The sequence below is a fragment of the Myxozyma melibiosi genome (assembly GCF_037950935.1).
Source record: "Myxozyma melibiosi strain Phaff 52-87 chromosome Unknown BZA70scaffold_14, whole genome shotgun sequence".
Classification (NCBI taxonomy): Eukaryota; Fungi; Ascomycota; class Lipomycetes; order Lipomycetales; family Lipomycetaceae; genus Myxozyma; species Myxozyma melibiosi.
In genome coordinates this window covers 226,123-248,874 of record NW_027042928.1, presented here as the reverse complement: position 1 = coordinate 248,874, position 22,752 = coordinate 226,123, and the positions used below count along the sequence as shown (strand labels likewise).

At 53.9% G+C, this 22,752-nt stretch overlaps 15 protein-coding genes across 15 annotated transcripts; 5 read left to right on the top strand and 10 right to left on the bottom strand.

Annotated features, from left to right (window-relative positions):
• The first annotated feature begins 116 nt into the window (after positions 1-116).
• Positions 117-2,600, top strand: BZA70DRAFT_284494 (AGC/NDR protein kinase). Its single transcript, XM_064913608.1, has 5 exons — positions 117-660; positions 725-1,032; positions 1,087-1,194; positions 1,248-1,496; positions 1,553-2,600. Exons 1-5 carry the CDS (start codon positions 258-260, stop codon positions 2,276-2,278), a joined length of 1,794 nt encoding a protein of 597 aa, XP_064766018.1. The 5' UTR covers positions 117-257; the 3' UTR covers positions 2,279-2,600.
• Positions 2,601-3,653, bottom strand: BZA70DRAFT_284491 (60S ribosomal protein L14). Its single transcript, XM_064913607.1, has 3 exons — positions 3,334-3,653; positions 2,807-3,058; positions 2,601-2,741 (listed from the first exon to the last, which is right to left on the bottom strand). The coding sequence occupies exons 1-3, from the start codon at positions 3,460-3,462 to the stop codon at positions 2,691-2,693; spliced, it is 432 nt and encodes a 143-aa protein (XP_064766017.1). The 5' UTR covers positions 3,463-3,653; the 3' UTR covers positions 2,601-2,690.
• A 455-nt stretch (positions 3,654-4,108) lies between these two features.
• BZA70DRAFT_88627 (synaptobrevin-domain-containing protein) lies at positions 4,109-5,254 on the bottom strand. Its single transcript, XM_064915506.1, has 3 exons — positions 4,925-5,254; positions 4,638-4,828; positions 4,109-4,516 (listed from the first exon to the last, which is right to left on the bottom strand). The coding sequence occupies exons 1-3, from the start codon at positions 5,021-5,023 to the stop codon at positions 4,459-4,461; spliced, it is 348 nt and encodes a 115-aa protein (XP_064766016.1). The 5' UTR covers positions 5,024-5,254; the 3' UTR covers positions 4,109-4,458.
• Position 5,255: 1 nt separating this feature from the next.
• BZA70DRAFT_88652 (synaptobrevin-domain-containing protein) lies at positions 5,256-5,936 on the bottom strand. Its single transcript, XM_064915507.1, has 3 exons — positions 5,692-5,936; positions 5,427-5,617; positions 5,256-5,364 (listed from the first exon to the last, which is right to left on the bottom strand). Exons 1-3 carry the CDS (start codon positions 5,776-5,778, stop codon positions 5,307-5,309), a joined length of 336 nt encoding a protein of 111 aa, XP_064766015.1. The 5' UTR covers positions 5,779-5,936; the 3' UTR covers positions 5,256-5,306.
• Positions 5,937-7,199: 1,263 nt separating this feature from the next.
• On the bottom strand, positions 7,200-9,336 carry BZA70DRAFT_88596 (DNA replication factor Dna2-domain-containing protein). The gene is made up of 3 exons (XM_064915505.1): positions 8,902-9,336; positions 7,674-8,844; positions 7,200-7,613 (listed from the first exon to the last, which is right to left on the bottom strand). Exons 1-3 carry the CDS (start codon positions 9,139-9,141, stop codon positions 7,399-7,401), a joined length of 1,626 nt encoding a protein of 541 aa, XP_064766014.1. The 5' UTR covers positions 9,142-9,336; the 3' UTR covers positions 7,200-7,398.
• Positions 9,337-10,977, bottom strand: BZA70DRAFT_88547 (uncharacterized protein). Its single transcript, XM_064915504.1, has 2 exons — positions 9,586-10,977; positions 9,337-9,534 (listed from the first exon to the last, which is right to left on the bottom strand). Exons 1-2 carry the CDS (start codon positions 10,651-10,653, stop codon positions 9,532-9,534), a joined length of 1,071 nt encoding a protein of 356 aa, XP_064766013.1. The 5' UTR covers positions 10,654-10,977; the 3' UTR covers positions 9,337-9,531.
• A 325-nt stretch (positions 10,978-11,302) lies between these two features.
• On the bottom strand, positions 11,303-12,028 carry BZA70DRAFT_269587 (uncharacterized protein; the record flags this gene model as incomplete). The annotated part of the gene is made up of 3 exons (XM_064911225.1): positions 11,303-11,344; positions 11,404-11,532; positions 11,600-12,028. The coding sequence occupies 3 exons, from the start codon at positions 12,026-12,028 to the stop codon at positions 11,303-11,305; spliced, it is 600 nt and encodes a 199-aa protein (XP_064766012.1).
• A 323-nt stretch (positions 12,029-12,351) lies between these two features.
• BZA70DRAFT_291784 (40S ribosomal protein S20) lies at positions 12,352-12,815 on the bottom strand (the record flags this gene model as incomplete). The annotated part of the gene is made up of 2 exons (XM_064914331.1): positions 12,352-12,380; positions 12,515-12,815. The coding sequence occupies 2 exons, from the start codon at positions 12,813-12,815 to the stop codon at positions 12,352-12,354; spliced, it is 330 nt and encodes a 109-aa protein (XP_064766011.1).
• Positions 12,816-13,107: 292 nt separating this feature from the next.
• BZA70DRAFT_284415 (uncharacterized protein) lies at positions 13,108-14,719 on the top strand. The gene is made up of 2 exons (XM_064913606.1): positions 13,108-13,902; positions 13,972-14,719. Exons 1-2 carry the CDS (start codon positions 13,164-13,166, stop codon positions 14,358-14,360), a joined length of 1,128 nt encoding a protein of 375 aa, XP_064766010.1. The 5' UTR covers positions 13,108-13,163; the 3' UTR covers positions 14,361-14,719.
• On the top strand, positions 14,606-15,082 carry BZA70DRAFT_269584 (mitochondrial outer membrane translocase complex, subunit Tom22; the record flags this gene model as incomplete). The annotated part of the gene is made up of 2 exons (XM_064911224.1): positions 14,606-14,995; positions 15,056-15,082. The coding sequence occupies 2 exons, from the start codon at positions 14,606-14,608 to the stop codon at positions 15,080-15,082; spliced, it is 417 nt and encodes a 138-aa protein (XP_064766009.1).
• Positions 15,083-15,349: 267 nt separating this feature from the next.
• BZA70DRAFT_88541 (uncharacterized protein) lies at positions 15,350-17,312 on the bottom strand. The gene has a single exon (XM_064915503.1). It carries the CDS (start codon positions 17,238-17,240, stop codon positions 15,645-15,647), a length of 1,596 nt encoding a protein of 531 aa, XP_064766008.1. The 5' UTR covers positions 17,241-17,312; the 3' UTR covers positions 15,350-15,644.
• Positions 17,313-17,373: 61 nt separating this feature from the next.
• On the top strand, positions 17,374-17,941 carry BZA70DRAFT_312785 (uncharacterized protein; the record flags this gene model as incomplete). The annotated part of the gene is made up of 2 exons (XM_064914999.1): positions 17,374-17,696; positions 17,760-17,941. Coding segments are annotated over exons 1-2 (402 nt in total), but the record flags the coding sequence as incomplete, so codon positions are not given.
• Positions 17,942-18,810: 869 nt separating this feature from the next.
• BZA70DRAFT_284409 (uncharacterized protein) lies at positions 18,811-19,305 on the top strand. The gene has a single exon (XM_064913605.1). It carries the CDS (start codon positions 18,991-18,993, stop codon positions 19,264-19,266), a length of 276 nt encoding a protein of 91 aa, XP_064766006.1. The 5' UTR covers positions 18,811-18,990; the 3' UTR covers positions 19,267-19,305.
• BZA70DRAFT_284408 (PQ loop repeat-domain-containing protein) lies at positions 19,306-20,705 on the bottom strand. The gene has a single exon (XM_064913604.1). The coding sequence runs from the start codon at positions 20,234-20,236 to the stop codon at positions 19,406-19,408; it is 831 nt and encodes a 276-aa protein (XP_064766005.1). The 5' UTR covers positions 20,237-20,705; the 3' UTR covers positions 19,306-19,405.
• On the bottom strand, positions 20,706-22,554 carry BZA70DRAFT_284406 (autophagic serine protease Alp2). The gene is made up of 2 exons (XM_064913603.1): positions 22,128-22,554; positions 20,706-21,953 (listed from the first exon to the last, which is right to left on the bottom strand). Exons 1-2 carry the CDS (start codon positions 22,503-22,505, stop codon positions 20,976-20,978), a joined length of 1,356 nt encoding a protein of 451 aa, XP_064766004.1. The 5' UTR covers positions 22,506-22,554; the 3' UTR covers positions 20,706-20,975.
• Positions 22,555-22,752: the final 198 nt, after the last annotated feature.

Here is a 22,752-nt window from a genome sequence, read left to right as displayed (position 1 = left end):
AAAAAAAAAAAAAACCTGAGTCACGTTATTAGTGAATGATTACATAAACACTGCGGCTTAAGCATTTGAGGCTGGTGCGGGTGGCTGGTTTGTTTACAAAACAAAGCGGGAAATCTAAACAAACCACGCGGCCCGGAGTGGATAACCCTGGTCTGCTTCGTCTTCATCTTCGTCTTCATCGCCTGGCGACCACCTGCTCTCTAATACCTGAGTTAGAAGAGTTTGCGACTACTTTATTGTTTTTGTTGTTTTAGATCATGTCGTCACCCTTCACGCCGACGCATAACCTCTACTCGAGCGGCCGCTCCCCGTCCCCGAAGCGGTCGCCGGAGCGAGCAGAACCCAGCACGGTCGAAAACATTGCAAAGTCGTTCAACGGACTATACATGTCCAACGCCGGCAGCAGCACCGCCGACAAGTCCTTTGGATCGAAGCTCGCCACCGTCGACGAGAACCACGACGATATCACGTCCGTGATTCGGTTGGATGAGAATAGAGATCCGCATGGCGCTGCTGCCGGGCAGGAGGCGAGATCGGGATATGAGTGCGGAAGTTTGTCGCTTGGGAGGTCTGCGAGGGGGACTACGGGGTTGTCGGCTGAGGATATGAAGAAGCTGAATGATCCGACGACGAAGCGTCTTGTCAACGCGGCCCAGTTGTGTATGCAGGTTTTTGTTTTTAGTCTTGTCCTTTTAAGTATCTGGCTGACGTTATGGTGATTTAGACTTCCTTGACTACTACTTTGATCTCCTGACGTACATCCACAACCGCAAACTGCGTCTCCAGCGATTCAAGCAGGCTGCCGAGTACCTTTCCCCCAGCGAGCAGCAGACGCAGTGGCGCTCCTACACCGGTCGCGAGCGCGCCTATCTGCGCAAACGCCGTACGAGACTGAGATACGGCGACTTTGATATCATCACCCAGGTAGGCCAAGGTGGATACGGCCACGTGTATCTTGCGCGCAAGGCAGATACGAAGGAGATCTGTGCTTTGAAGGTTATGAAGAAGAGCTTGTTGTTTAAGCTTGATGAGGTAGGTTGTCTTTGACTTGAGGTTCATTAGAAGATGTACTAACTGTTGGTGTAGACTCGACATGTCCTGACCGAGCGAGATATTCTCACTGCTGCGAATACGCCGTGGCTGGTAAAGCTTCTGTACGCTTTCCAGGATAAAGAAAAGATCTATCTGGCGATGGTTAGTATCCCTACACATTTCACGAACCAGCGCTGAACTAACACCTGCCACAGGAATACGTCCCAGGCGGAGACTATCGCACGCTCCTGAACAACACCGGCGTTCTCAGTCCGCGCCACGCGCGGTTCTATATCAGCGAGATGTTTTGCGCGGTCGAGAGCTTGCACAAGCTCGGCTACATCCATCGTGATCTCAAGCCGGAGAACTTCCTCATCGACGCCTCGGGTCATATCAAGCTTACTGATTTCGGTCTTTCTGCTGGATCACTTAGTCGCGAGCGCGTTGAGAGTATGCGCGTGAAGGTCAGTATTCAGATGTAGTTTATGCGATGCAGATGCTAACGAATGAGTCTATATAGCTCGATGCAGTCAAGAGCACTCGCGTCACGCATCGAACAATCAGCGAGCGACAGAATCTGTATCGCTCGCTGAGAGAAACAGACTTGAACTACGCCAACTCGATCGTCGGGTCTCCTGACTACATGGCCCTCGAAGTCCTCGAAGGCAAGCAGTACGATTTCACGATCGACTACTGGTCGCTAGGCTGCATGCTTTTCGAGACGCTCTGCGGGTACCCTCCTTTCGCGGGCGCCAACATGAACGAGACGTACTCGAACCTGCGATGCTGGAAAGACGTCTTCCGCCGCCCGATCTACGACAACAACCAGTACGCGTTCAGCGACCGCACCTGGGACCTTCTCACCAAGCTCATCAACGACCAGACCAACCGCCTGCACTCGTTCCAGGAAGTCCAGAACCACGCGTACTTCAGCGAGATCGACTGGACGCACATCCGCCGCCTGCAGCCGCCGTTCATCCCGCAGCTCGACTCAGACGTCGACGCGGGCTACTTTGACGACTTTTCAAACCAGGAAGATATGGCAAAGTACAAGGAAGTCCACGACAAGCAGGCGCAGCTCGAAATGCTCGCCGAGCGGCCGGAGAAAGTTAATAGGACCGCGTTCATCGGGTTTACGTTCAAGCACTCGAAAGCACTCTCGATCTTGGACGACGGACAGCTTAACGAGGGAGCTCGTGGCGCGCGCGGGGGGGCTCAGGGAATGGACTTTCAGACTATGTTTTAGACTGGTCTTGAGTGTGATGACGGATGCTGTTTTTTTGAGTGCGAGTGCTTCTGATTTATATATCTTATACAACCAAAGACGAGAGCGAGAGTGAGAGTGATTGTGTTTTTTCTAATTTTCAATTCTGCTTCGTTTCCTTTCCGTGTTTTTTTTGGTAATGTGTCCTGTCGTTGTCTAAATGCTTGGTTTGTCTTGGGAAGAGAACGAAGGTGAAGAGTAGAGTAAACCGAGTCGATATGGTCGCAAGCAGCACGCATTGGACATAGATATCAGGGCGAGTCAATAATAAATATGAATACAAGTGTATATATAAAGTCAGAGGATTGATCAATCATATGGACTTTTTATTCGTAAATACAACGATTCTTATAATTAATAACTGTACACAAACTCAAACAACCATGATGCCAATCTACGCCGATTTTTTCGCCTTAGCCAAGGCCTTCTTAACCTCGTACCGTCGCTGAAGGGGGAGTTAGTACATGCTGCTCTGCAATAGAATAATGAGGAGAAAAGCGAGCTACATACCTGCTTCTTCAAAATCAAAACCTGGAATCGCTGGAAGTCGTTAAGACCCCATCTTATTTCACGGCTCTTGATCTTCTGGGCCCAGGCGCTCTTGGCCCACTTCTCGTCGATGGACTCGGCGGCCCATTTCTTAGTGACGGTGGCGCTGCGAGCGCCGCGGGTGAGCTTGGTGATGACGAGGGGGGTGAGGGTGACGTGGGCGAGGGCGAGAGCCTGTCTGGGGACACCGGAGGTGGGGCCGTCAACGAGGATCTGGATGAGGTGGGTTAGTTGGTGTTCTGGGGGGTTGGATTCGGGGTGTAACGATGAGGTGCAGAGTGAAGAGATAGATGGGATAGATGGAGACGGAGGAGGTGGAGAGGAGTTCTTGTTCATGTCGTCGTCTTCATGCGTTGAGCATATGTTCGTTCACTCACTCACTCACTCACTCTCCTGCCCTTCACTCCAAACTACCTTCTCTAACCCACCACACTCTGCTAACCCCTCCACCCATCTCCGACCGACGCAGACTGACGCAGGAAACATACACGCTTGTGGTCGATGATCTCGACAATAGTCGCAAGCTTGCCGGCGGCCGCGCCCTTCGAGACGAGGACGATACGGCCGACCTCAACAAGACGCCACTGGGGACCCTGAACGGAAGTAACTTCAGCCATTGCGGATGATAAATGTGTGGAGGAAGAGAGAATAGAAAGACGACGAACGAACGGGTTGCTGGGTTGTGTTGATCAAACAGGCTCAGTGCTCGAAATGTGAGTATTCGCGAAGCCCGCGGCGGGCGGTGTAGCGAGGACTGGGAGCTGGCTGAGAGCAGTCACGCAAAAGTGTAGGGTTAAGCCCTAAGTGAGTACGAGACCCGCGCTTACATTGGAGATTCTTTAGAGGATCTCTTGTTCTCTCTTCTATTACTATGACATTAATGACAACTGTTTATATCTATAGCATCTGTTAGCGACTAATATTACACATTTCTACAACACACCAACATCCTCTCTCACCCCCGTTCTTCTCTCTACGTGATGATATAATTTGCGCTTGAGAGCCATTACTCTGAGACTATGCCAAGTCTCACATACTGAGTATTGGTGGCATGCGACCAGAATATTTCTGATTATGAGCAAAGAAGATGCGCGGGCGAGAGAAGGGAGCTGTTGCAGGCTGATAACGAAGAGTATGAATTACTAGCCAAGATAATACAAAACATCGAGACAAACAAGGCAGACGGACAACAAGAACGCACTGCGCACAGGGGCTAAATCAGACGAAAACAAACAATACAATAATACACTAAAAATCATCACAAAGCGGGCACACAAAAATAAACACCGTTACATGACTAGTAGTTTTAGTATCAGCGATAAGCAGACATAAATAAAAAGAAAAGGGAAGAGTAGATATGATGGTACAATAGTGGGTTACGAATAATTGTACATAGTACTCTATTAGTACCGCGGCCAGAGAAGGGGTAAGGATAGAAAAGCAAAGACAGGGTCGGGGAGTCGAACACAGCACGCGATCATGCTGTCTTTACTTGTCTTTACTGTGCGCAAGTGTGAATTGACATGGAGATGACTGAGACTGAGAATGAGACTGAGACGGAGACTGCTGGAAGAAGACGGAAGATAGGCGCATGATTCGGTGGAGACAGGGGATCATGTGAAGTGGATGATGATTGGCAGGATGATGACAAGAATGAGTGCGATGATGCCACTAGATATAAGAATCAGTCAGTAATGATCTTTTATCTAAAAGCTCCACGTAGATCCAACGTGAACCTCGGATGGCAACTTCAACTACCCCCTGGACACGGCCGATAAACACGTATACATACCCAATCAAGCAGATTCTCATCTTCATATCTTTCCACCACATCGCCTTCCGTGTTCGATTAGCCCCCCTTCGAAATCCCTGGGCCGAAACCACAAGATTGTCGGTCTTGTCGCGCAAGTCGGTGATGCGCTCGCCGCGCTGCGCGACCTTGTTGATGTTGTCGCGCATGATCCCCACGGTGTCATCGATTTGCTAGCCACGCGGTTGCTGTCAGCATTCGCTAGTTCTTTGCACAAGTACAGCAGATCAAGAGTGAATCATAAATCGAGACAAAGAGATGATGCTTACTGCCTGGATAGCCTGCGTCTTGCTCGGCCCGCCGGTGCTCGAGGCCGCGGCGGAGTCGTATGGGACGTAGGGGTCGTAAGGAGTAGTGGCCGACGCCATTATAAGAGATGTAAGGAAACGGTGTTTGACAAGTAGAAGCAGCGACAGACAGCAGCAGATGTCTTTATAGCAAGATTCAGAGAATGCGCGAGAGAAGGAAGCAGAGACGGATGAGGCGGAGGTGCTGCTGAGCTGCAAGGAAGGAAAAAGGTGTCCCCGGGATTGCCGCCACTCACGAACTGCGCCCGTTGTGGCAGTGCACAAACAATAAGCTACGTCATGGTCCTTATTACATTGCTGACTTTACTGTTCGCTACTTACTTCATTACTACAACAAATACATTCAAGTGTACTTCACAACAAGCGGAATGATAATCAAAAGCAGAATCACGACAATTCCCCTACACCCAAGACGTTAGCACACAATCTATACCCAACCATCACCTTATACATCTCAACATACCCAAGCAGAAACATCCGCAACCGCATATCCTTCCACCACATCTCCTTCCGCGCCCGATTCGCGCCCCGCCGAAAGCCCTGCGCAGACTCGACCAGCTGCTCGCTGTTGTGGTTCAGCTCGTCGAGACCGATCCCGCGCTCGTCGACCAGATGCAGGTTGTCCCGCATCAGCTTCACCGTGTCGTCGATTTGCTGTTTTGTATAGTGTCAGCAGTCTTCTTCTATCTCACGTAGATCAACAAGACAAGAGAGAAGAGTGCGCTTACCGTCTGTATCGCCCCGGTCTTACTCATCCCGTCTGCATTCACCGACGGCCCAGCAGCATTATAAGGAGGAGGAGGTGTAGAAGACATATTCACCCTTCGTAAAGATAGCAATAAAAGCACTCTCTGCAGCCACCTCGATATATAAACAGTCCCAAACCTCCTCTCCCCGCCAAGCTCATCCCTCGCCACCGTGATCTCCTCTACAAAGCCTGTCGCGTGCGGTGAGGCGCAGTTCTGATCGCAGCCGCTCGGAAACGCAACGCGTCCTTTCTATTTTTATTTATTTACTTTTTGTAATCTGCTGTTCAAACTCCGTAAACAATTCATTCCTCTTGTCGTGTCAGCATCAGCCCTCCTGTCAGTGTCGTTGTCGTAGTCATTGTCGTAGTCGTCATCATCTAACCTACTTCATCGCGTTCACTATATCGCACAGCACCGGCCGCGACCCCAGCGCGCGCGTCTTATCCACAACCTTCACCCGGCTCGCGCCCTCCTCTGTCTCCTCCGCACTACTGCTACTGCAACTCAACCCCGGATGCGCAAACTGCGCGCCCGCAGGCGCAGAGTACATCCACCCTTTCCCCTCCACGAGCGCGAAAAACCGCTCGAGCATCGCCACTTTCTTCAACGTGCTCCGCGAGCCGAATATCACGAGCTTGCTGCGCGCCCGCGTGAACGTCACGTTCAGCCGCCGCCACTCCGTCAGTAGCTCTCCGACTTTATCTTCGCTGTTTGACCGCACGAGCGAGATGATCACGCACTCTTTGTCGCGGCCTTGGAATTTGTCGACTGTTTGCATCTCGAGGCGGTTGTAGCCTTCTAGACCTTGACGGATTAGTTTTAGCTGTGCGCGGTAGATTGAGATGATCCCGATATCTGTCTCGGCTACTCCTCCCAGCAACAACGATTTCGTAATCTAGAACCCGTCAGCTTTGCTCTAAATACACATAACTTGAATACTCACCTGCTGAACCATCGTCGCCTCCACCTTGTTCTGTACTCGATCTCCCACCATGACTTCCGTCCCAGGAATCTCATCCGTATCAACAAACACAACCTTGACCCTAAACAGCAATCCCCGAATTAGCCAAATCCAGCAAACACTCAACACCTCTAAAACTCACCCTTCATCCAGCAAATCCTTGATCCAACATCTTTCCCCACACTCCCCACCCCCCGCGTGAATCTCCCTTAACGCACTCCCCCCCTTCGGCACCGCAAGCTTCTGCCTCGCCACCTCCTCCGACCCACACTTTAGCTTCCCATCATACACAAGCAGATTCGACAACGTCATAACCTCCTCGCACATCCGGTACTGGTGCTCGAGCGTCACCACCGACGCCGGATGCGCCTCCGACAACGTCTTGAACAGACTCGCGTCCAATCCACCCGCTTTCGCGCGCTTATCTCGCACGAGCGGGGAAAGTTGGTAATCGTCGCCGACGAGAACGAAGCGGTCTGCGTACCGTAGTGGACCAACGCACACCGGGAGCGTCACCTGCGACGCTTCGTCGATGATACAGTAGTCGAACCTGCGTTTTGTAAACAGCGGACTGCCAATGCCGAGACAGGTCGTCGCTACTATCTGCGAGTCAAAGTAGTATTTCTGCAAATCCGCAAAATTATCCGGCAGATTCGACTGCGCCACGACAAACTTCCTCACTTCGGGATGGATCTACAAAGCACGTCAACATCCACTTCTGGTCCTCAATACCAAACAAAACTCACCTTTCCGACCGGCCCAAGCCGCAGAATACTCGACGCACTGGACTTGATCTTGAGCAGGATATTGTCGACCGCAGTGTGCGTGTATGACGCCAGCAGAATCGATTTCTTTTGCGCAAGTATGGCTTCGATTACGCGAACGATCGTCGTCGTCTTGCCCGTCCCTGGCATGCCCATTATCAACGCGTAGTCCTCCGCTATATCCCTCAAGTCAGAACCTACACTCAACACCGAATCGAAGATTAGAGAAAACTCACCAGCCAACACATGCTTCACAGCTCGCTTCTGGTCAACATTCAATCCGCGGGATACCCGCAGCGCTGTCGCCTGCGACCCCGGTCTCTGCCCGACAAACCTCGGCGCGTCCAAGTTCACAATCAACCTCTTCTTCGCCACACACCCAGGATCCATCAGCAGCTGTATGATATTATTCCGAATCATCGCCATAATATTGCTAAACTCGTCCTTCTCAACCCGATACGTGATTTTCTCCGTCGCCGTCTTTGCCGCACCGTACCTGCTCCGCGTGTCGAATTCTCGATCGACAGAGATCGCGATCCAGTCCGGTCCCACCGCGTTCAGTATCCCGCTCGCCAGCGCTAAGTGTCCGAGACTGTCAGACACAAGGATCTGGTCGCCGACATTGATTTGCGAATCCAAAAACGACCCGCTGCCGTCCTCGACAGCAGCCTCGACATCCGCCGCCCGACAAAGTGTGTACTCTATCCGACTGCTCCCGTCCAGCACGGCCGAGCTCTTTGACTCGACCCTCAGCGACGCGAAACAGCGTCCGACGCGCTGCCGCTCGACGCCGCTCATGAGCCACATCTCATTCAAGAACTTCCCCATGCTTTTCTCTTCCATCGTCAAAAGCTCGTCCCAATGCAGCAGAAACTTCTTCTCCTCCTCACCCACGTTCTCCGTCATCTTCTCATACTCTGTCTTCTCCAGCGGCTCCGCCGGCCCGTTCGCCGCTTTGTAATACAGAAAACAGGGTTTTACGGAAAAACACGAATTACAGCGCCCGGTGTTACTCACCAACGGAGCCGACACCGTCGCCTTCTGCCCGCTGTGCGCAACGAAATTCCGGCCCCGGATCAGCGCGCCGATCTCGAGCTGCGTAGCCGGCACCGAGATCGCCTCTGAGAAATCGAGATAGTACAAAATCCCTTGGATCACCGGCATATCGTACCGATCAGATAACATGAGCGTGTACAGAATCGTCTGCGCGCGGTGGTTCGCGATCGCTGTCTTGCGGCCGGTCTTGATTTCAAACGGCATCGTGCGCACGCCGCCCTGGGATCCTCCTGCTGCTCGGATTGTCATGTCGAGACTTCCTTTTAGTCCGTACATCGGTGACCAGATGCGTTCCTCGGTTTCCAGGATCTCCACGATCGAGATGTCGTTGTTAGACTTTCTGCCGGGGTTCTATAAACCGTCAGTATGAGCATACATAATCAGAGAGATATCAAAAGGAGAAAACACCTTCTGTAGAGCAGCAACGTGCTTCGACGCCCAGTTCTGAATCAGCGGATACCGCTCCCTTACATGTTTCCGCACCCGATCCAACGGCTCCATCACGAAAAACAGCATCTCGATATTCCTCGAGATTATCCCTTTCAACTGCTGATCCATAAACTCGGTCGAAAAGTCCCGCTCGAGCATGCACGTCTGGAAGAGCTCATGCACGATCGTGCCGTACGCGGTCGCCACGTTCGATTCCATCGCGCTCTTCACTCGCTGGCCTAGAACCGCGCGACGGCTGCATTCGTACGATTGCGAAACGGTCGTGATGGGGATTAAATAGTCCGGGTTGGAAATCAGCAGTCCTTCGCTCTTGTCGATCACGCATTGGCCAGAGGCATCAAACTCCCCAATCACGTTCACGACATCGCCTTTCTCAAGAATCGTCTCGATCCAGTCGTCGCGAAGAAGGACGAGCAGACGAAGGGTCGAGCCAGGGTCTTTCTCATCTGTGGCTGTTATTCGTAGCTCGGGCTTGACTCGCTGCTGGTTGCTAAGATACCGGCCGTCGAATATTTCTTCAACTTTAAGCCGGTGATAGCCCTTTTGACTACTACGTTGTAGTAATGCATAATCAGCGCTCGTCAATTTCTACTTCTCTTGAGTTAGTAAGATCACATTAGAGAACCTATGCAACTGACTCACCTGGACTTTCTTTTCCGGAACGGCCTGCTCGAACTGCGTAAGAAGCCGATCTACCTCGTATGGATCCAAATTATTGTCGTCCATCTCATCGTCTAGATCATCAAATGAATCTCCAAACCCTTTTGTATTCTCGGCTTTGACTCCCGGCGGTGGACCTTGTTTCAGCTGGCTCGTGTTTATATCGTCAGAAAAGACATTTTCAAACTCTCCAAAGCTAGTCGCAGAAGCAACGTCGGGTTTGGCAGAAATTGTGGAGATGGGTTGCTGTTTGTCGCCGTTGGACTTAGCATCCAACCGCGCCTCCATCTGATCTAGATCAGCAAGATCGAAATCATCCTCGCTGCCGAAATAATCTTCCTCTTCTTCCTCCTTCGCCTCTTTTTTATTCGCATCCGCGTCGTTTGCGGTATTTGCTAATTCAGCAGACACAGCAGACGCAGCAGAAGCTGGATCGGCGGCTGCAGCATCCACAGGCACCGCCGCCTCCTCCTCCTGCTGCACCTCAACCGCTTTCTGCTTCCGCCTCTTTCTCAGCGCCGACCGCGGCCACTCCGGTTCACAACTAATCGACCTCCGCACACCAACCTTACTACTCGGCGTCCCCGCCGCTTCAGAATACACCGAATCATCCAGATGCGCATGATACCGCTTCAGCAGCTCCGTCGCCGGATCGCCAGCGGAGGTGTAACACGGCAGCGGTGCAGCCGGTTGCGCGGTGCTTTCTGCGATGGGCGACGACGCTTCGGCGTTGGTCACGGACTGGATGTCGGATTCAGATGAGAGAAGGGTGGTCTTTGGCAGGACCGACCAGGTTATATTGTCGCCGGGAGAGGAGGCGGTCGCGGAGCGGTAGTGGCGCGGCGATGCGGTGGATGTGGTAGTAGCACCGTTGCTCAGAGTATGTCTCTTTGGCAACAGGTTCGTCACGTTAAGCAGCGCGCGCGCCGTCGATGCGGTAGTGATATCATAGCCGGTTTCGCGCTTGGAGGCACTAAGAGGCGGAGAAGAAGGGTACGCGTTTTCATCATTCGAAGCGCACCGCGCTCTCGCAACGCTCTGATTCTCCATCACAGACAGCTCTAGAATTAACACCAGCAATTGTTAAACAAAAAACCAGCTTCTAGAGTCTCTGAGCAGACATATTATCGTCGATGGGCGCGGGTGAAAGACGCGTGGAGGAGCGTGAGAGAGTGGGAATTCGACGAAGGTAGAAAATGTAAACACGTGGATTAGGGTCGAGGGCGGCCAGCACGCGTCGCCGGCGATGTTCAGATTCACGAGCTCAGCTGCGTTTGCTGCGATGCGCGGATTGAATCTGTGCTGAAGGAATATGAGCTGATAGTGAGGGATGACAGGGTTCTACAACTACGAAGACTCTACAAGCAGAGGTGGGGGAATCGAGAGCAATGAAAAATAGTCTCAACTGTCATTTTTATTTCGACGCCAGAGCTACTAAACTGGTATTATTTGTTGTTGTTATCAAGTCTGGATAAGCATTGCAGGGATCAGGATTCCCGCTGCGATCTAGATGCGATCTAGAGCTGAAAACTGCACTCGCAAAAATATAGCGACGTTCGCTCTCGTCTGCCTCTGTACTTGGCCACTGTGTCCATGCTGGATCAAAGGTGCATCTAACGCGACCTACCATCCCTTTAACCTGTTTAGAGCACTCGAGTGCATAGCCATCCAGCTAGGTAGACCCGCCGGATTCTGTCCCCTACTCAGCCGGGAAATACGTCGGCAGAAGTCGTCGGTAAACCTATAATCCCAAGCAAGATTAAGAAAAGAGAAGAACAAGATTTAAACAACAGAACCTACCTCCTCGTCAGAACTACTAAACAACGCAAACACCACGCGGTCGATATTCCGCCCCCGGTCTTGTTCGAGAAACCCGCGGACGGTGCGTAGTGCTACGCGTGCTGCTTCTGCGATGGGATATCCGTAAGCCTACAGATCGACACACCGTCAGAATCAATCAAGAACGCAATCCTGTCTCTCGTAAGAGGTATCATACGCCGGTGCTAATCGACGGAAACGCAATCGTCCGCACGCCGTTCGCGACCGCGACCTCGAGCGACCGCATGTAGCACTTCCTGAGATCGTCCTCGGCGTGCTCCTTGCTTCTGTACTGGAAGTACACCGGGCCGACGGTGTGGATGATGTGCTTCGCGGGGCAGTTATACCCCCCCGTGATCTTTGCGTCGCCGGTCCGACACCCGCCGAGAGTCCGACACTCTTCCAGCAGACGCGGCCCGGCTTGTCTGTGGATCGCGCCGTCGACGCCGCCGCCGCCGAGGAGCGTCGAGTTTGCGGCGTTGACGATGGCGTCGAGCGCGAGAAGCGTGATGTCGGTGGTCAGGAACGAGATTTTGCTGCTGAGCAGGGATGGGCTCGCGGAGACGGTCGAGATGTCTGCGAGATGGAGGACGCGTCGCGCGGCCATTGTGTGTGGGTGGTTGGGTTGGCTACTGTGCTGGCCGAAAGTAAGGATAAATACTTGTGATGGGAGTTGCATTTACGCTCAACACTACACAATGCCAATAAGCATATTCAGATCTTATTTACATCTATTACACGACGACTGCTCTAATCAATCTCCCCAGCAACAATCGTCTTATGAGCAACAAACACACATCCAATCGTCTTTGTTTTTGCGTTTTCGCTCGCATAACGTACTACTAGGCAGGATAATGATGTATACTGTGTGAATTCAAGATAAATACATTTTTAATACAACACAAAACAATGATTTTTTGTCAGAGATGCTTATTCGTCGGCAATGGAGACAGTCCGGGCTGCGATGAGAGAGAGGTTAGTATTTTGAATAATTTTAGACTGTCAAGTAATCTGTGCTGTCTCGGCGCTGTTCATGGAGAAACCAAAACAACCACCGACACACAACACACATCAAAGAATAAGAAAAACGTACTGTAGGTGAGCTGCTTGCTGTGGCTGACAACGGGCTTGATAACTCCCTTCTCCTGAAGATCGCGGAGGGCAGCGCGGGCGACGGAGCCACCGACCTTCATGCGGTCGACGAGGATCGAGACCGAGACAACCTTGTAGCTGGCGACGTCCTTGATGAGCTTGTCGTAGGCGGCCTGGTCAAGAGTGACGGCGTGCTGGGCCTTGTCCTTGACCTTTCCCTTGGACCATTTCTTCTTGGTCTTCTTGCTGGTGGCAGCGGCGGCGGTAGCGGCCTTCGACTTGGTTGGGGTTTTTGGCGGCATGTCTGGGGATGATGTGTTAATACCAGGCTATTCCGATGGATATAATCGCGAATTGCAGGCGGGAAAGAGGAAGAAGCACTCACTTTTGTTGTCTGTTGAACCAAGGCTGGGAGATCAAAGAGAAAGGCCGCGAGTTGGACTTCACTAAGCTCGGCGGTGAGGCTCGCTCGGAGCCCTTACGCGTGACTGCTTTATGTGTTATGTGATGCATTAGTCATAACCCTAATAACCCTAATGACTACTGTATTGTGTAAGCAGTGTTAGGTAAGCAGTGACTTGGGCTTCTCCCAGATATTCTCCCAGCTCGAGAGAAGGTCGAGTTAGGAGACTGGACGACTGACCAACAACATGGACTTCTCAGCGATATTAGCACAGGAGATTGCGAAAAAGAAAGCAGCAGCGGCGGCCGTAGCTGCCGGATCTGCTCCATCTTCATCTTCCTCTTCATCCACCACAGCATCAACTACAGCATCAACATCAGCAGCTGCGCCGCCGAAGTACCTCCGCCGCGCAGACCTCGAAGCGCTGCGAGCGAAGCAGTACCGCGAAGAGCAAAAGAAGCGCGAAGAAGCGCGGAGGAAGGAGCATGAGCAGCGGCGAAAAGAGCGGGAGGAGGAGGAAGAGCGACGGGAGCGCAAGCGCGCAGAGGCGGAGGAGAAGTATTTTGCGCGAAAGCGCGAGCGCGAGCGCGAGGAGGAGGAGGAGCGGGAGAGGAAGAAGAGGGCGAAGAGTGGGAAGAAAGGGGAGGGTGAGAATAAGGCGGAGAGTGGAGGCGGTGGAGAGAGTAAGTCGTCTGTTGAGGAACTGCTCAAGTGCGGAGAGGACGCGATAGTCGAGCGGTTACGAAAGATTGGCGAGCCGGCGCGGTTGTTTGACGAGTCTGAGGAGGCGAGAGCAAAGAGACTGATAAGACGAGAACGCGCGATTGAGAAGCAGCAGAAGGCGTCGCCGGAGTACAGGTTGGCTGATGTTGCGATCGAGATCGAGGACGAGGATCTCGAGGATATGGATAAGATCTCGATGCAGTGCGAGAAGTATATCCGGTATCTTGTCAAGGAATGGGAGACCGTTCTTGTTCGTCGAGAGGGTATGTTATTCCTACTTCTACCGTCTACTTCTATTATCTACAGCTACTAACCACATCCACCATCTACAGACACCCCAGAAAAGGCCTTTGAGACACTAGACCAAACCAAAAACTACCTACACCCTCTCCTCCTCCAACTCGAAGAAAAAACCCTGAGCAGCGAGATCCTCCCCCGCCTAGCGACGCTGCTGATGTTCATGCAGCGCAAGCGCTACCGCGACGCCAACGACTGCTACCTGAAGCTGAGCATCGGCAACGCCGCGTGGCCGATCGGTGTGACGGCGGTGGGTATCCATGCGCGTAGTGCGCGCGAGCGGATTACGGGAGACGGGGATAGTCGGAAGGGGTTGAATAAGAGTCTGCAGGTTGCGCATGTCATGAGCGATGAGCGGACGAGGAAGTGGTTGACTTCTGTGAAGCGACTGATTACGTTTGCCGAGAGTCAGTGGCCGGAGTAGCTGTTAGTAATAATTACTGTATTATAGAATATAAAGAACATGTAAACAAATAAACAATCTAATAGTAAACAACATGTTGAATTACTGGAAATGGCTCGAAGTGGATGACGTCAGATCTTAGAAATATTCAACTTGGGACGAATTTTTCGCAATTCTCACCACCGCCCTTTGCACAGAATCCCGGCCCTCACCACCACCCTCCTCACCCACAGTCACACATTCAGACACACACACACACACACACAATGGTCCAAATCACCCCAGTCAGCGTGACGGATGAGAAAGCCGGTGCGCCGTACGAAGACCGCGACGAGGACTACTCCGACATCTCAGACAACGAGTCCGTCGCCTCTCTCTCCGGCGCGGACTCGGACGACGACGACGACGATTATCTCGCGGACGAAACCCTCGCGGACCGCATCGTTGCGCTGAAAGAGATCATCGCGCCGCAGTACCGTCCGTACATCACGTCGTTCGTGCAGTCTACCGTCGGATGGGTCGACTGGACGCTCAGCGCGGGGTGGAGCGTCACCACGGGCGTGCTGTTTTTGGGATCGCCGCTCGCAATCATGCTTGCCGGCAACGCCGCGGGTTCGAGACAGGACTTGTCGGTGCAGGCGCAGGAGTCAAGCGAGGTGAGTGTTGACTGTGAGCTCTTTCAGAAGAAAGGACATACGCTAACGCTGGTTTTATAGATTATCGCTCCCGGTGCGTCGTTGTAAGAGAATCGCTTTCTCATCAGCAGCGCGTGTAATATACTTGAAATCAAATACAACCAAGAAACGAAAAAACCATCCCCGCTCACATTATCCTCATTTCTTTTCCTTTGTCTACTGTTGTTAAATATCGAATGTGTTGTTATATATCGGATGCTTAAATCATGCGAAACCCAATCTTTATTTTTACAATGTGAATGGAATAAGTGCGATATATACAAAATGCAACCCTTTCTGCAAACGAGAAAGAGAGAGACTTCAAACAAAAGAAAGAGATATAGAATCATGAATCGTCGTTGATGAACTGAAGAAGGAGAGAGAGAGTTTGCAAGATGATATTCCAACCATGTAGAGAACAAACCAGATGCAGGAGCAGTAAAAGCAGACAATATGAATAACTAAAAACGAAAACAAGAAAGCGAGAAACAAAAACTATAGCATATGCAACGTCAAAACTGAAAACGAAAGAAAACTCGAACCGCGTAAATGAAATAAACATCTCAAACTAGAAAAACGAATAACAAATAAAGCAAACAGCAAACAGATAGAACAAAGAAGTAAAAGCAGCTCACACAACATGAGCCATCGCTGCAGTCCGCTGCTGCCGCTTCAACCGCTGCGCCATTGCTTTCTTCGACTTTGGCGGCGGCGCCGGCGGCGCAGCCATCGTCTCAAACGTCGACGACGACGACGACGAAGAAGAAGAATAAGCAGTAGAAGAAGACAGCGGCGGTGGCGGCGGCGGCGGTGGTGCGTGTGAAGATAGAGCAGGGTCGGGCCCGTTATAACTCGAGACCACCTCACCTGTGACTTCGCCGCCTACCGCGCTTTCCACGACGCCGACGACGTCCGGTTCCGGTGATGGCGTTGGTAGTTGCTGCTGTCTCTGCTGCTGCTGCTGCTGCTGCTGCTGCTGCTGCTGGGGATTCAAATTCTGCTGTCCATGGTGCGCCGCCGCCGTCGCCGCGGATTTCTTCTTCCCCTTCATCTTCGCCTTCTCCAGCAACCGCCTCCGCTCAGCCCTAATCCGCCGCTCGCGCCTCTCGTTCTCGTCGTAGAGCCGCATGAGATACACGGGCGGCACGCCAAAGATGTCTGTGAACTCGCAAAACTGGCAGATCCAGATCGGCGCGTTCGGGTCCCGCGGCTGCGAGGGCTGCGGGACGTGCTGACGCGAGACGGCGGCGCGGCGGCGCGGGAGGCGGGGTGGTGGGGCGGTTGTGGGGGGGTGGGCTGGAAGTTGGTCGGAGGGGACAGTAGAAGGCGGCTTTGTAGCGCTGGCGGGGGGAGAGAGGGGTTGTTGTTGCTGCTGCTGCTGCTGCTGCGGGTTGTGATGGTCCTGGTATTGTGCCTGATAGAGATCCCGGCCGTAATCGAGATACTGATGCAACACGCTCGGGTCAGGAAGCGGCACCGCCCTGAACGAGAACGTGAAATTAGGAATCGACGGCGGCGAGCAGCACGACGAAGGCGAAGAGGGAGAAGCCTGCGACGACAAGGAAGGCGAGGAAGATGCAGAGAGCGAGGAGGACAGGGACGGCGAGGCGGCGAGGAACGCTTTGCTTAGCGACCGCGGGCTGTGCGGGAAATGCGGACGGAGTCGTCTGCGCGCGCGCCGGCGGCGGACGGCGAGGTAGAGGGCCGAGGGGGAGATTGGGGGTTGCGCTGGAGCAGGTGAATCTGAGGGCGACGCTTGAGCAGCGGAATGCGCCACAGGAGCAGCTGCGGTGGTGGTAGTAGCCGTAGACGGAGACGAAACAGACGACGCATTTGAAGACAAAGAGGAGGAAGCAGCAACTGCTTTAGCAGCAGAAGCAACAGCAGAAGAAGAGAACGACGACGAAGGCCGAAGCGAGCTTGGGATCTTTCTCTTCTTTGTCCCGACGTCGCATTCGCACTCTCCGCCGGCCTCGTCTGCCTCGTCTGCCTCGTCTCCCTCGTCTCCCTCACCATACTCAGTCTCGTCGCTATCCACCGGAAGCAGCAGCGGGAGCTTAAACAGCGGTAGACGCGCAGAGGAGGACGGCGCAGAGGAAGAGGACAAGGAGAGAGAGGAATGCTTAGACAGCAGCGGCGGCGGCGGCGGGGGAGGAGGCAGCGGAGCAGCTGCGAGCGCGAGGCGGTTGCGGCGGGTCCGAGGCAGCGGCAGGATCGGACGAGCCATTGCGAGGTGCAGAACGTAGTAAGAAGTGTTTAATTCAGCACGTAGTAAGTAGAAAGAGGAGCAGGAAGAATGAGGTTGAGGACGAGAGGTTCTTTGAGCAGCGCAGCCGAGAATGAATTCGCTGTTGCTCGGTCGGCCGGGTAACTTTCTTGTGCTCTCCTTGTGCTCCACTCCCGCTCTACCTATCTGCCCTCCCTCTGCTCTCTTCTCTCTACAATACTCTATATATATAAACATGGACGCACCGGCGGAGATCACACGCTGCATATGCGGCCACGACGAGCTGCAGACCGACGATCCGGACATCGACTCGGGCCTGTTCATCCAGTGCGACAAGTGCCAGGTGTGGCAGCACGGCTACTGCGTCGGCATCGGCTCGGACGACTCGTTACCTGACGACTACGCTTGTGAAAAGTGTAGGCCTGAGTTGCATCTTATTGTCGTGAGACCGTCTGGGTATGTTATTATCTCTGCTTTCTTGATTTTGTGTTGTGATGGAGGAGAGGCTAACGAGGGTAGGCGCACTTCGAAATACATCCCCCTCCTCGAAAACAACCCTCCCCCGCCCCGCAAAGAACGCGAACGCCCGACACGAGAACGTTCCGCGCGCGCCGAATCCTCAACCTCAACCACGGGCGGCAGCACAAGCACCGGCACGACCTCCTCGCGCCGACAGACCGCCGCCGCCGCCGCCGCCGCCGCGGCAGCAGCCGAAGCGCATAAGCGGCGGTCGACGCTGAATTCGCGGGACTCGGCGTTCGAAGAGGTGTTGCGGAGCGTGCTTGAGGCAAGTGCGAATGAGTCTGGCGGAGCGGGTGGAGAGCGGCGACGGGGGTCAGCGAGCGGGGATGAGGGGGAGGGGAAGAGGGCGCGGCGGGGGAAGAAGAGGGCGGCGCAGGCGGCGTTTGAGGATGAGGATGAGGAGGAAGATGAGGAGAATGAGGAGGATGAGGAGGAAAGTACGAGGGACGACGGACGGCCGCATCGGCGGAGACGGACGACGACGGCGGCGTCGAATGGGAATAAGGAGTCGTCTGCTGATGACGAGGTGAAACCTTTGCAAGAGATCGACGACGACGAAAGCAGCGGGAACGATACCAAGACCAAGAAAGAGCGCGAGGAAATAGACGAGGACGAGGATGAAGACGAGCGGTCGGAGAACGAGCGGTCGCGACGGAAAAACAAGCAGAGCAGCAGCGCGGGCAAGAAGAAATCCGCGAGCTCGAGCAGTCGTCAGAAGAGCACGCCGTCGCCGCCTGAGACGGCGGAGGAGGAGGCGCCGGGGTCGCGGCGGTCGAGGAATAGTAGGAAGAAGAGCGGGCGGCGGCAGTTGGAAGATGACGACGAGGAGAGCGCTGCGGGGGAGCAGATGGAGGAGGAGAGTAGAGGGGAGGTGAAGAGCGGTGAGGGTGTGGTGGAGAAGAGCGGCGAGGGCGCGGATGTGTTGAAGATAGATCCGGACGCGGCAGGTGGTGAGCAGCCGCAGGACGAGCAGCCGGAGCAGCAGGATCAGCAACAAGTACAGCAGCAGCAGCAGCAGCAGCAACAACAACAGCAGCAGCAGCGAAGGTCGCAATCCGCGCAGCCTCGTTCGCGACGACCGCGGAAACGGCAACCCGCGGCGGACAACTACGACACCGACACCTCTACCACCGCCAACAACCACAACACCAGCAACAGCAGCAGCAGCAGCAACGGCGACAAACCGTCAAAACCACGCATCCCACAAAGCAAGACGAGTCTAGCCGAGATGCGCAAGCGGGTAGCTGCGATCCTGGAGTTCATAGGCCGCACGCAGATCGACATGGCGACCGAGCAAGACGAGCGGAAACGGCTGTACGAGTTAAGCCGGAAGCCTATTGACGGGAGGACGACGGCGGCCGCGGTGGTGGAGGTGGAGGTTGGGCAGGAGGAGGTGGACGGGGTGTTTGGGACGCAGAAGGTGAGTTTGGAGATGATGGATGGGTTGACGCGGAAGTTGCTCAAGTGGGAACAGGAGTTTGGACGGCATGGCGATCGCCTGTGAGATGTTTATGAGTTGTGGTAATGTAATATGTAATAATGATGCTTGAGTAATATACAATATGCAAAATAAAGAAACAAAAACTTTTGAATGACCAACGCCTCATCAGTATTTACCCCAACGCCTTTATATATACAAATCTTTAGACAGAATCAGCAGCATCAGTAGAAGAACGAGCGGTAGTCCGCGACTCGATCCGCGACAACGACGACTGCGAGCTCAGTTCTAGCTCCTTCTCCTTCTCTTCGACAGACTCCTGGTCGTCATTGTAGAGCCCATGCCGTCCGTATCTGAACCACCAGGTAAAATGCGAGAGCACGATGCCGAATTCCATAGCCGGCACGATGAGATAAAGTACCATGCCGAGATAATCCCGATCCTCCTCCTCGCCGTCCGCCTTTGTCTGCGGAAACCACAGCGACGCGAACGAGAAGATCGCGCCGGAGGAGTCGATGCAGAGAAAGATGAGCGACAGGCCGACGACGCGGCCGTGCTGCTTTGCGAGCTCAAAGTAGGGAGGGATAAGCCCGCCGATGAGACAGAGCGCGGCGAAGACGCCGATCATGAGGATCGGCCAGCAGTAGGGGGATGGGTTGGATTTGTAGAGGTCCGAGTCGCGGATCGGGACCGCGGCCGCGACTTGCAGACCGGCGCAGACGGCGGCGGCGGCGAGGTACGCGACCGCGGCTTTCCAGACGGGGAAGCGGTGCGCGTAGTAGAGACACTGGCACCAGGTGAACAAGCAGAGCGCGGTGAAGATCTGGGGCTGGACCTGGAGCGCGGTGTTGGAGGACTGCGCGATGAAGTACATGCCGAAGAAGACGCCTGCTGCGGCCCAGAGCAGCATCATGGAAGTTGGCAGGCCGTCGGTGGACTTGCGACGGTAGTTTTGGTAGATTTGGGGAAGGAGTTGGATGCACCAGAGCACGGTGCCGATGGTGCCGAGGACAGTTGCTGTGGAGTTGTCGGACATGATAGAAGTAGCAGTAGTATCAATGAATATAGTGAATAATGAAGAAGAAGAAGAAGAGAAGGAGGTTTTATGCTCATCCTCCTCCGGGCCGTTTTCCTTCTTTCTTCCTTCCTCCGCTCAGACCCTTCCTCGCCGCTCGCTTCCTGGACTTTATTACTCTTTCGGGAAGTTCTCTCTCTCTCTTTCCCTCTTCTTTCTCTGGCTGCCTGTGCTCGGATTCTCTACTCAGACTCTATTCAACGCAATATGAACAGCAGCTGCTCTTATGCCACTGCTTATTCTGCGAACAGGCCGTATCGGGATGCATATCTGGTCTCCGTCTGCTTTTCTGCGGTTGGTCTGACGTCATCCCGCTCAAGCGAGCGCCACCGACGCCTCTTCCGTACATTGAATACCGACGCTGCTCTCAGTAATAGAAGACCGGACACCATCTACTCTTTAGTAACTACTACTACAACAGCTACAACCAAATGTATTTCGTAAATTTATTGACTAAAGCAATCCCCAAACCAACAACCAACCATGAAGTAACCGATATATAATTATATAAAAAAACATCAAATAGTAAAATCAAATCAAATAAGAAAATAACCTCAGACAAAAAAAGAAAAGTGCCGCAGTGCAGAACTAATTCATCCCTCTCTATATCATTCAGTAAATACGATATATGCGATGCACCTCCCTTACCCATGAACCATACTCAAGAGACTCGTCGATGAATTATAGACACTCTGCACTCTTAGTTCTTCCAGAAGTCAGTGATGTCGCCACCGGCTCCGTTGAAAGCCAAGAGGTTGACGGTGTCCTCGGGGATTCCGGTCAACACATCGGCAGTCGCGTACGAGATCAAGTTGGCCTTCAACTTGGCGGGCGACAAAGGAGCAGAGGCAAACTCAGAGCCGGCCTCGGGCTGCAGCGAGACGTAGTACGCCATCAAGCCGCAAATGTGAGGGGAGGCCATCGAGGTACCGGAGATGGTGTTGAGCGCGTAGGGCGAGCCAATCCAGGTCGACTGGATGTTGAGGCCAGGTCCAAAGATGTCGACGCACTTGCCGTAGTTGGAGAAGTACGCACGCTCGTCACCAAGAGTGGAGGCACCGACAGTCACGGCCTTCTCGGCAGCGGCAGGCGAGTACGAGCAGGCATCAGCATTGTCGTTACCGGCGGCAACAGCAAAGTGCATTCCCATGTCGACGGCAGCGTTGACAGCCATGTCAAGAGCAGGCGACTTGCCGCCACCGAGCGACATGTTGGCGACAGAGCCCTTGAATCCCTTCTTGTTGGCCTTGGCCTCCTTGGCGTGCGAGTTGGCAGCGTACTCAACACCCTTGACGACATCAGACATAGTGCCGGAGCCGTTCGACTTGAGAACCTTGACGGCAACAACGTTGGCCTTCTTCGCGACACCGTACTTGGCACCGGCAACGGTTCCAGAGCAGTGAGTGCCGTGTCCGTTTCCGTCCTGGTCAACGTCGCCAGAGGGGATGGTCTTGCCCCAGAAGGCACGGCCCTCAAAGTCGACGTGGTCGGTGTTGATACCGGTGTCGATGACATAGGCAGTGACACCGGCACCACCCTCGCTGTCGAAGAGGTACTTGTTGAAGGTGCCAAAGTTCAAGGCAGGGCGGTGGGAGATACGGGCAAGACCCCAGGGGGCGTTCTTCTCGGTGGCGAACTCAGAGGCAAAGACCATGGAGTCGCGCTCGACGTAGAGGACCTGGGAGGTGTTAGTGATGATGAGGTGGAGGGATGACTAGTGCGGCGCTGACGTGATAAGGGCTTCCGCGGCGCAATAGGAATAGGGATAGGCCGCGGGTCACGCACCCTGCCACTCAGTACAGAGACATGGTGGCGAACACTAGTAGTTGGACAAAAAGAAAGAAGTACTCACGTCAGGGTGGCTGCGGATCTGCTCGATGGTGGAGGCCTCGAAACGGCCAGAGTAGCCCTTGAAGGAGTTGGTGAGGGAGTAGATGTGCTTGAGGCCGTGCTCGAGGCCAGAAGCGAGGAACGGGTTCTCAACGCCACGCTTCTTCATGGCGACGTCGTGCACGGAGCGGACCCAGCTGTGGTGGGTGGAGGCAACGGACTCATCGACGTGGTCCTTGAAGACGATGATGTAGGAGTCCGGGATGATGTGCTCGGCGGCGGTGGAGGTGGTGAGGAGGGGGGCGAGCTCGTCCTTGATGATGTCCTTGACGGAGTCGGGGATGACGAGGGCGGAGGCGATGGCCGCGAGGGCGAGGGGGGCGGTGATGAAGAGCTTCATTGATGCTGGCACGTTCAGGAAGAGCGGGGGGCAGCAGGGAGAGTGGTGTGGAGGAGAGAGGAGAGGAGAGGAGAGGAGGAGAGGAGGAGGAGCGGAGAAGAAGGAAGCGGCTATCGGGCGGTGAGGGCATAAGCGGGAAGGTGTTTGCGCGGATGAGTAGATAACGTGCGTCATCTGCACAAGTGCGCAAACATCACGTGCGCTGTACCGGTCCAGCCGATATCAGCCGATCTGCTTATCACGCCCG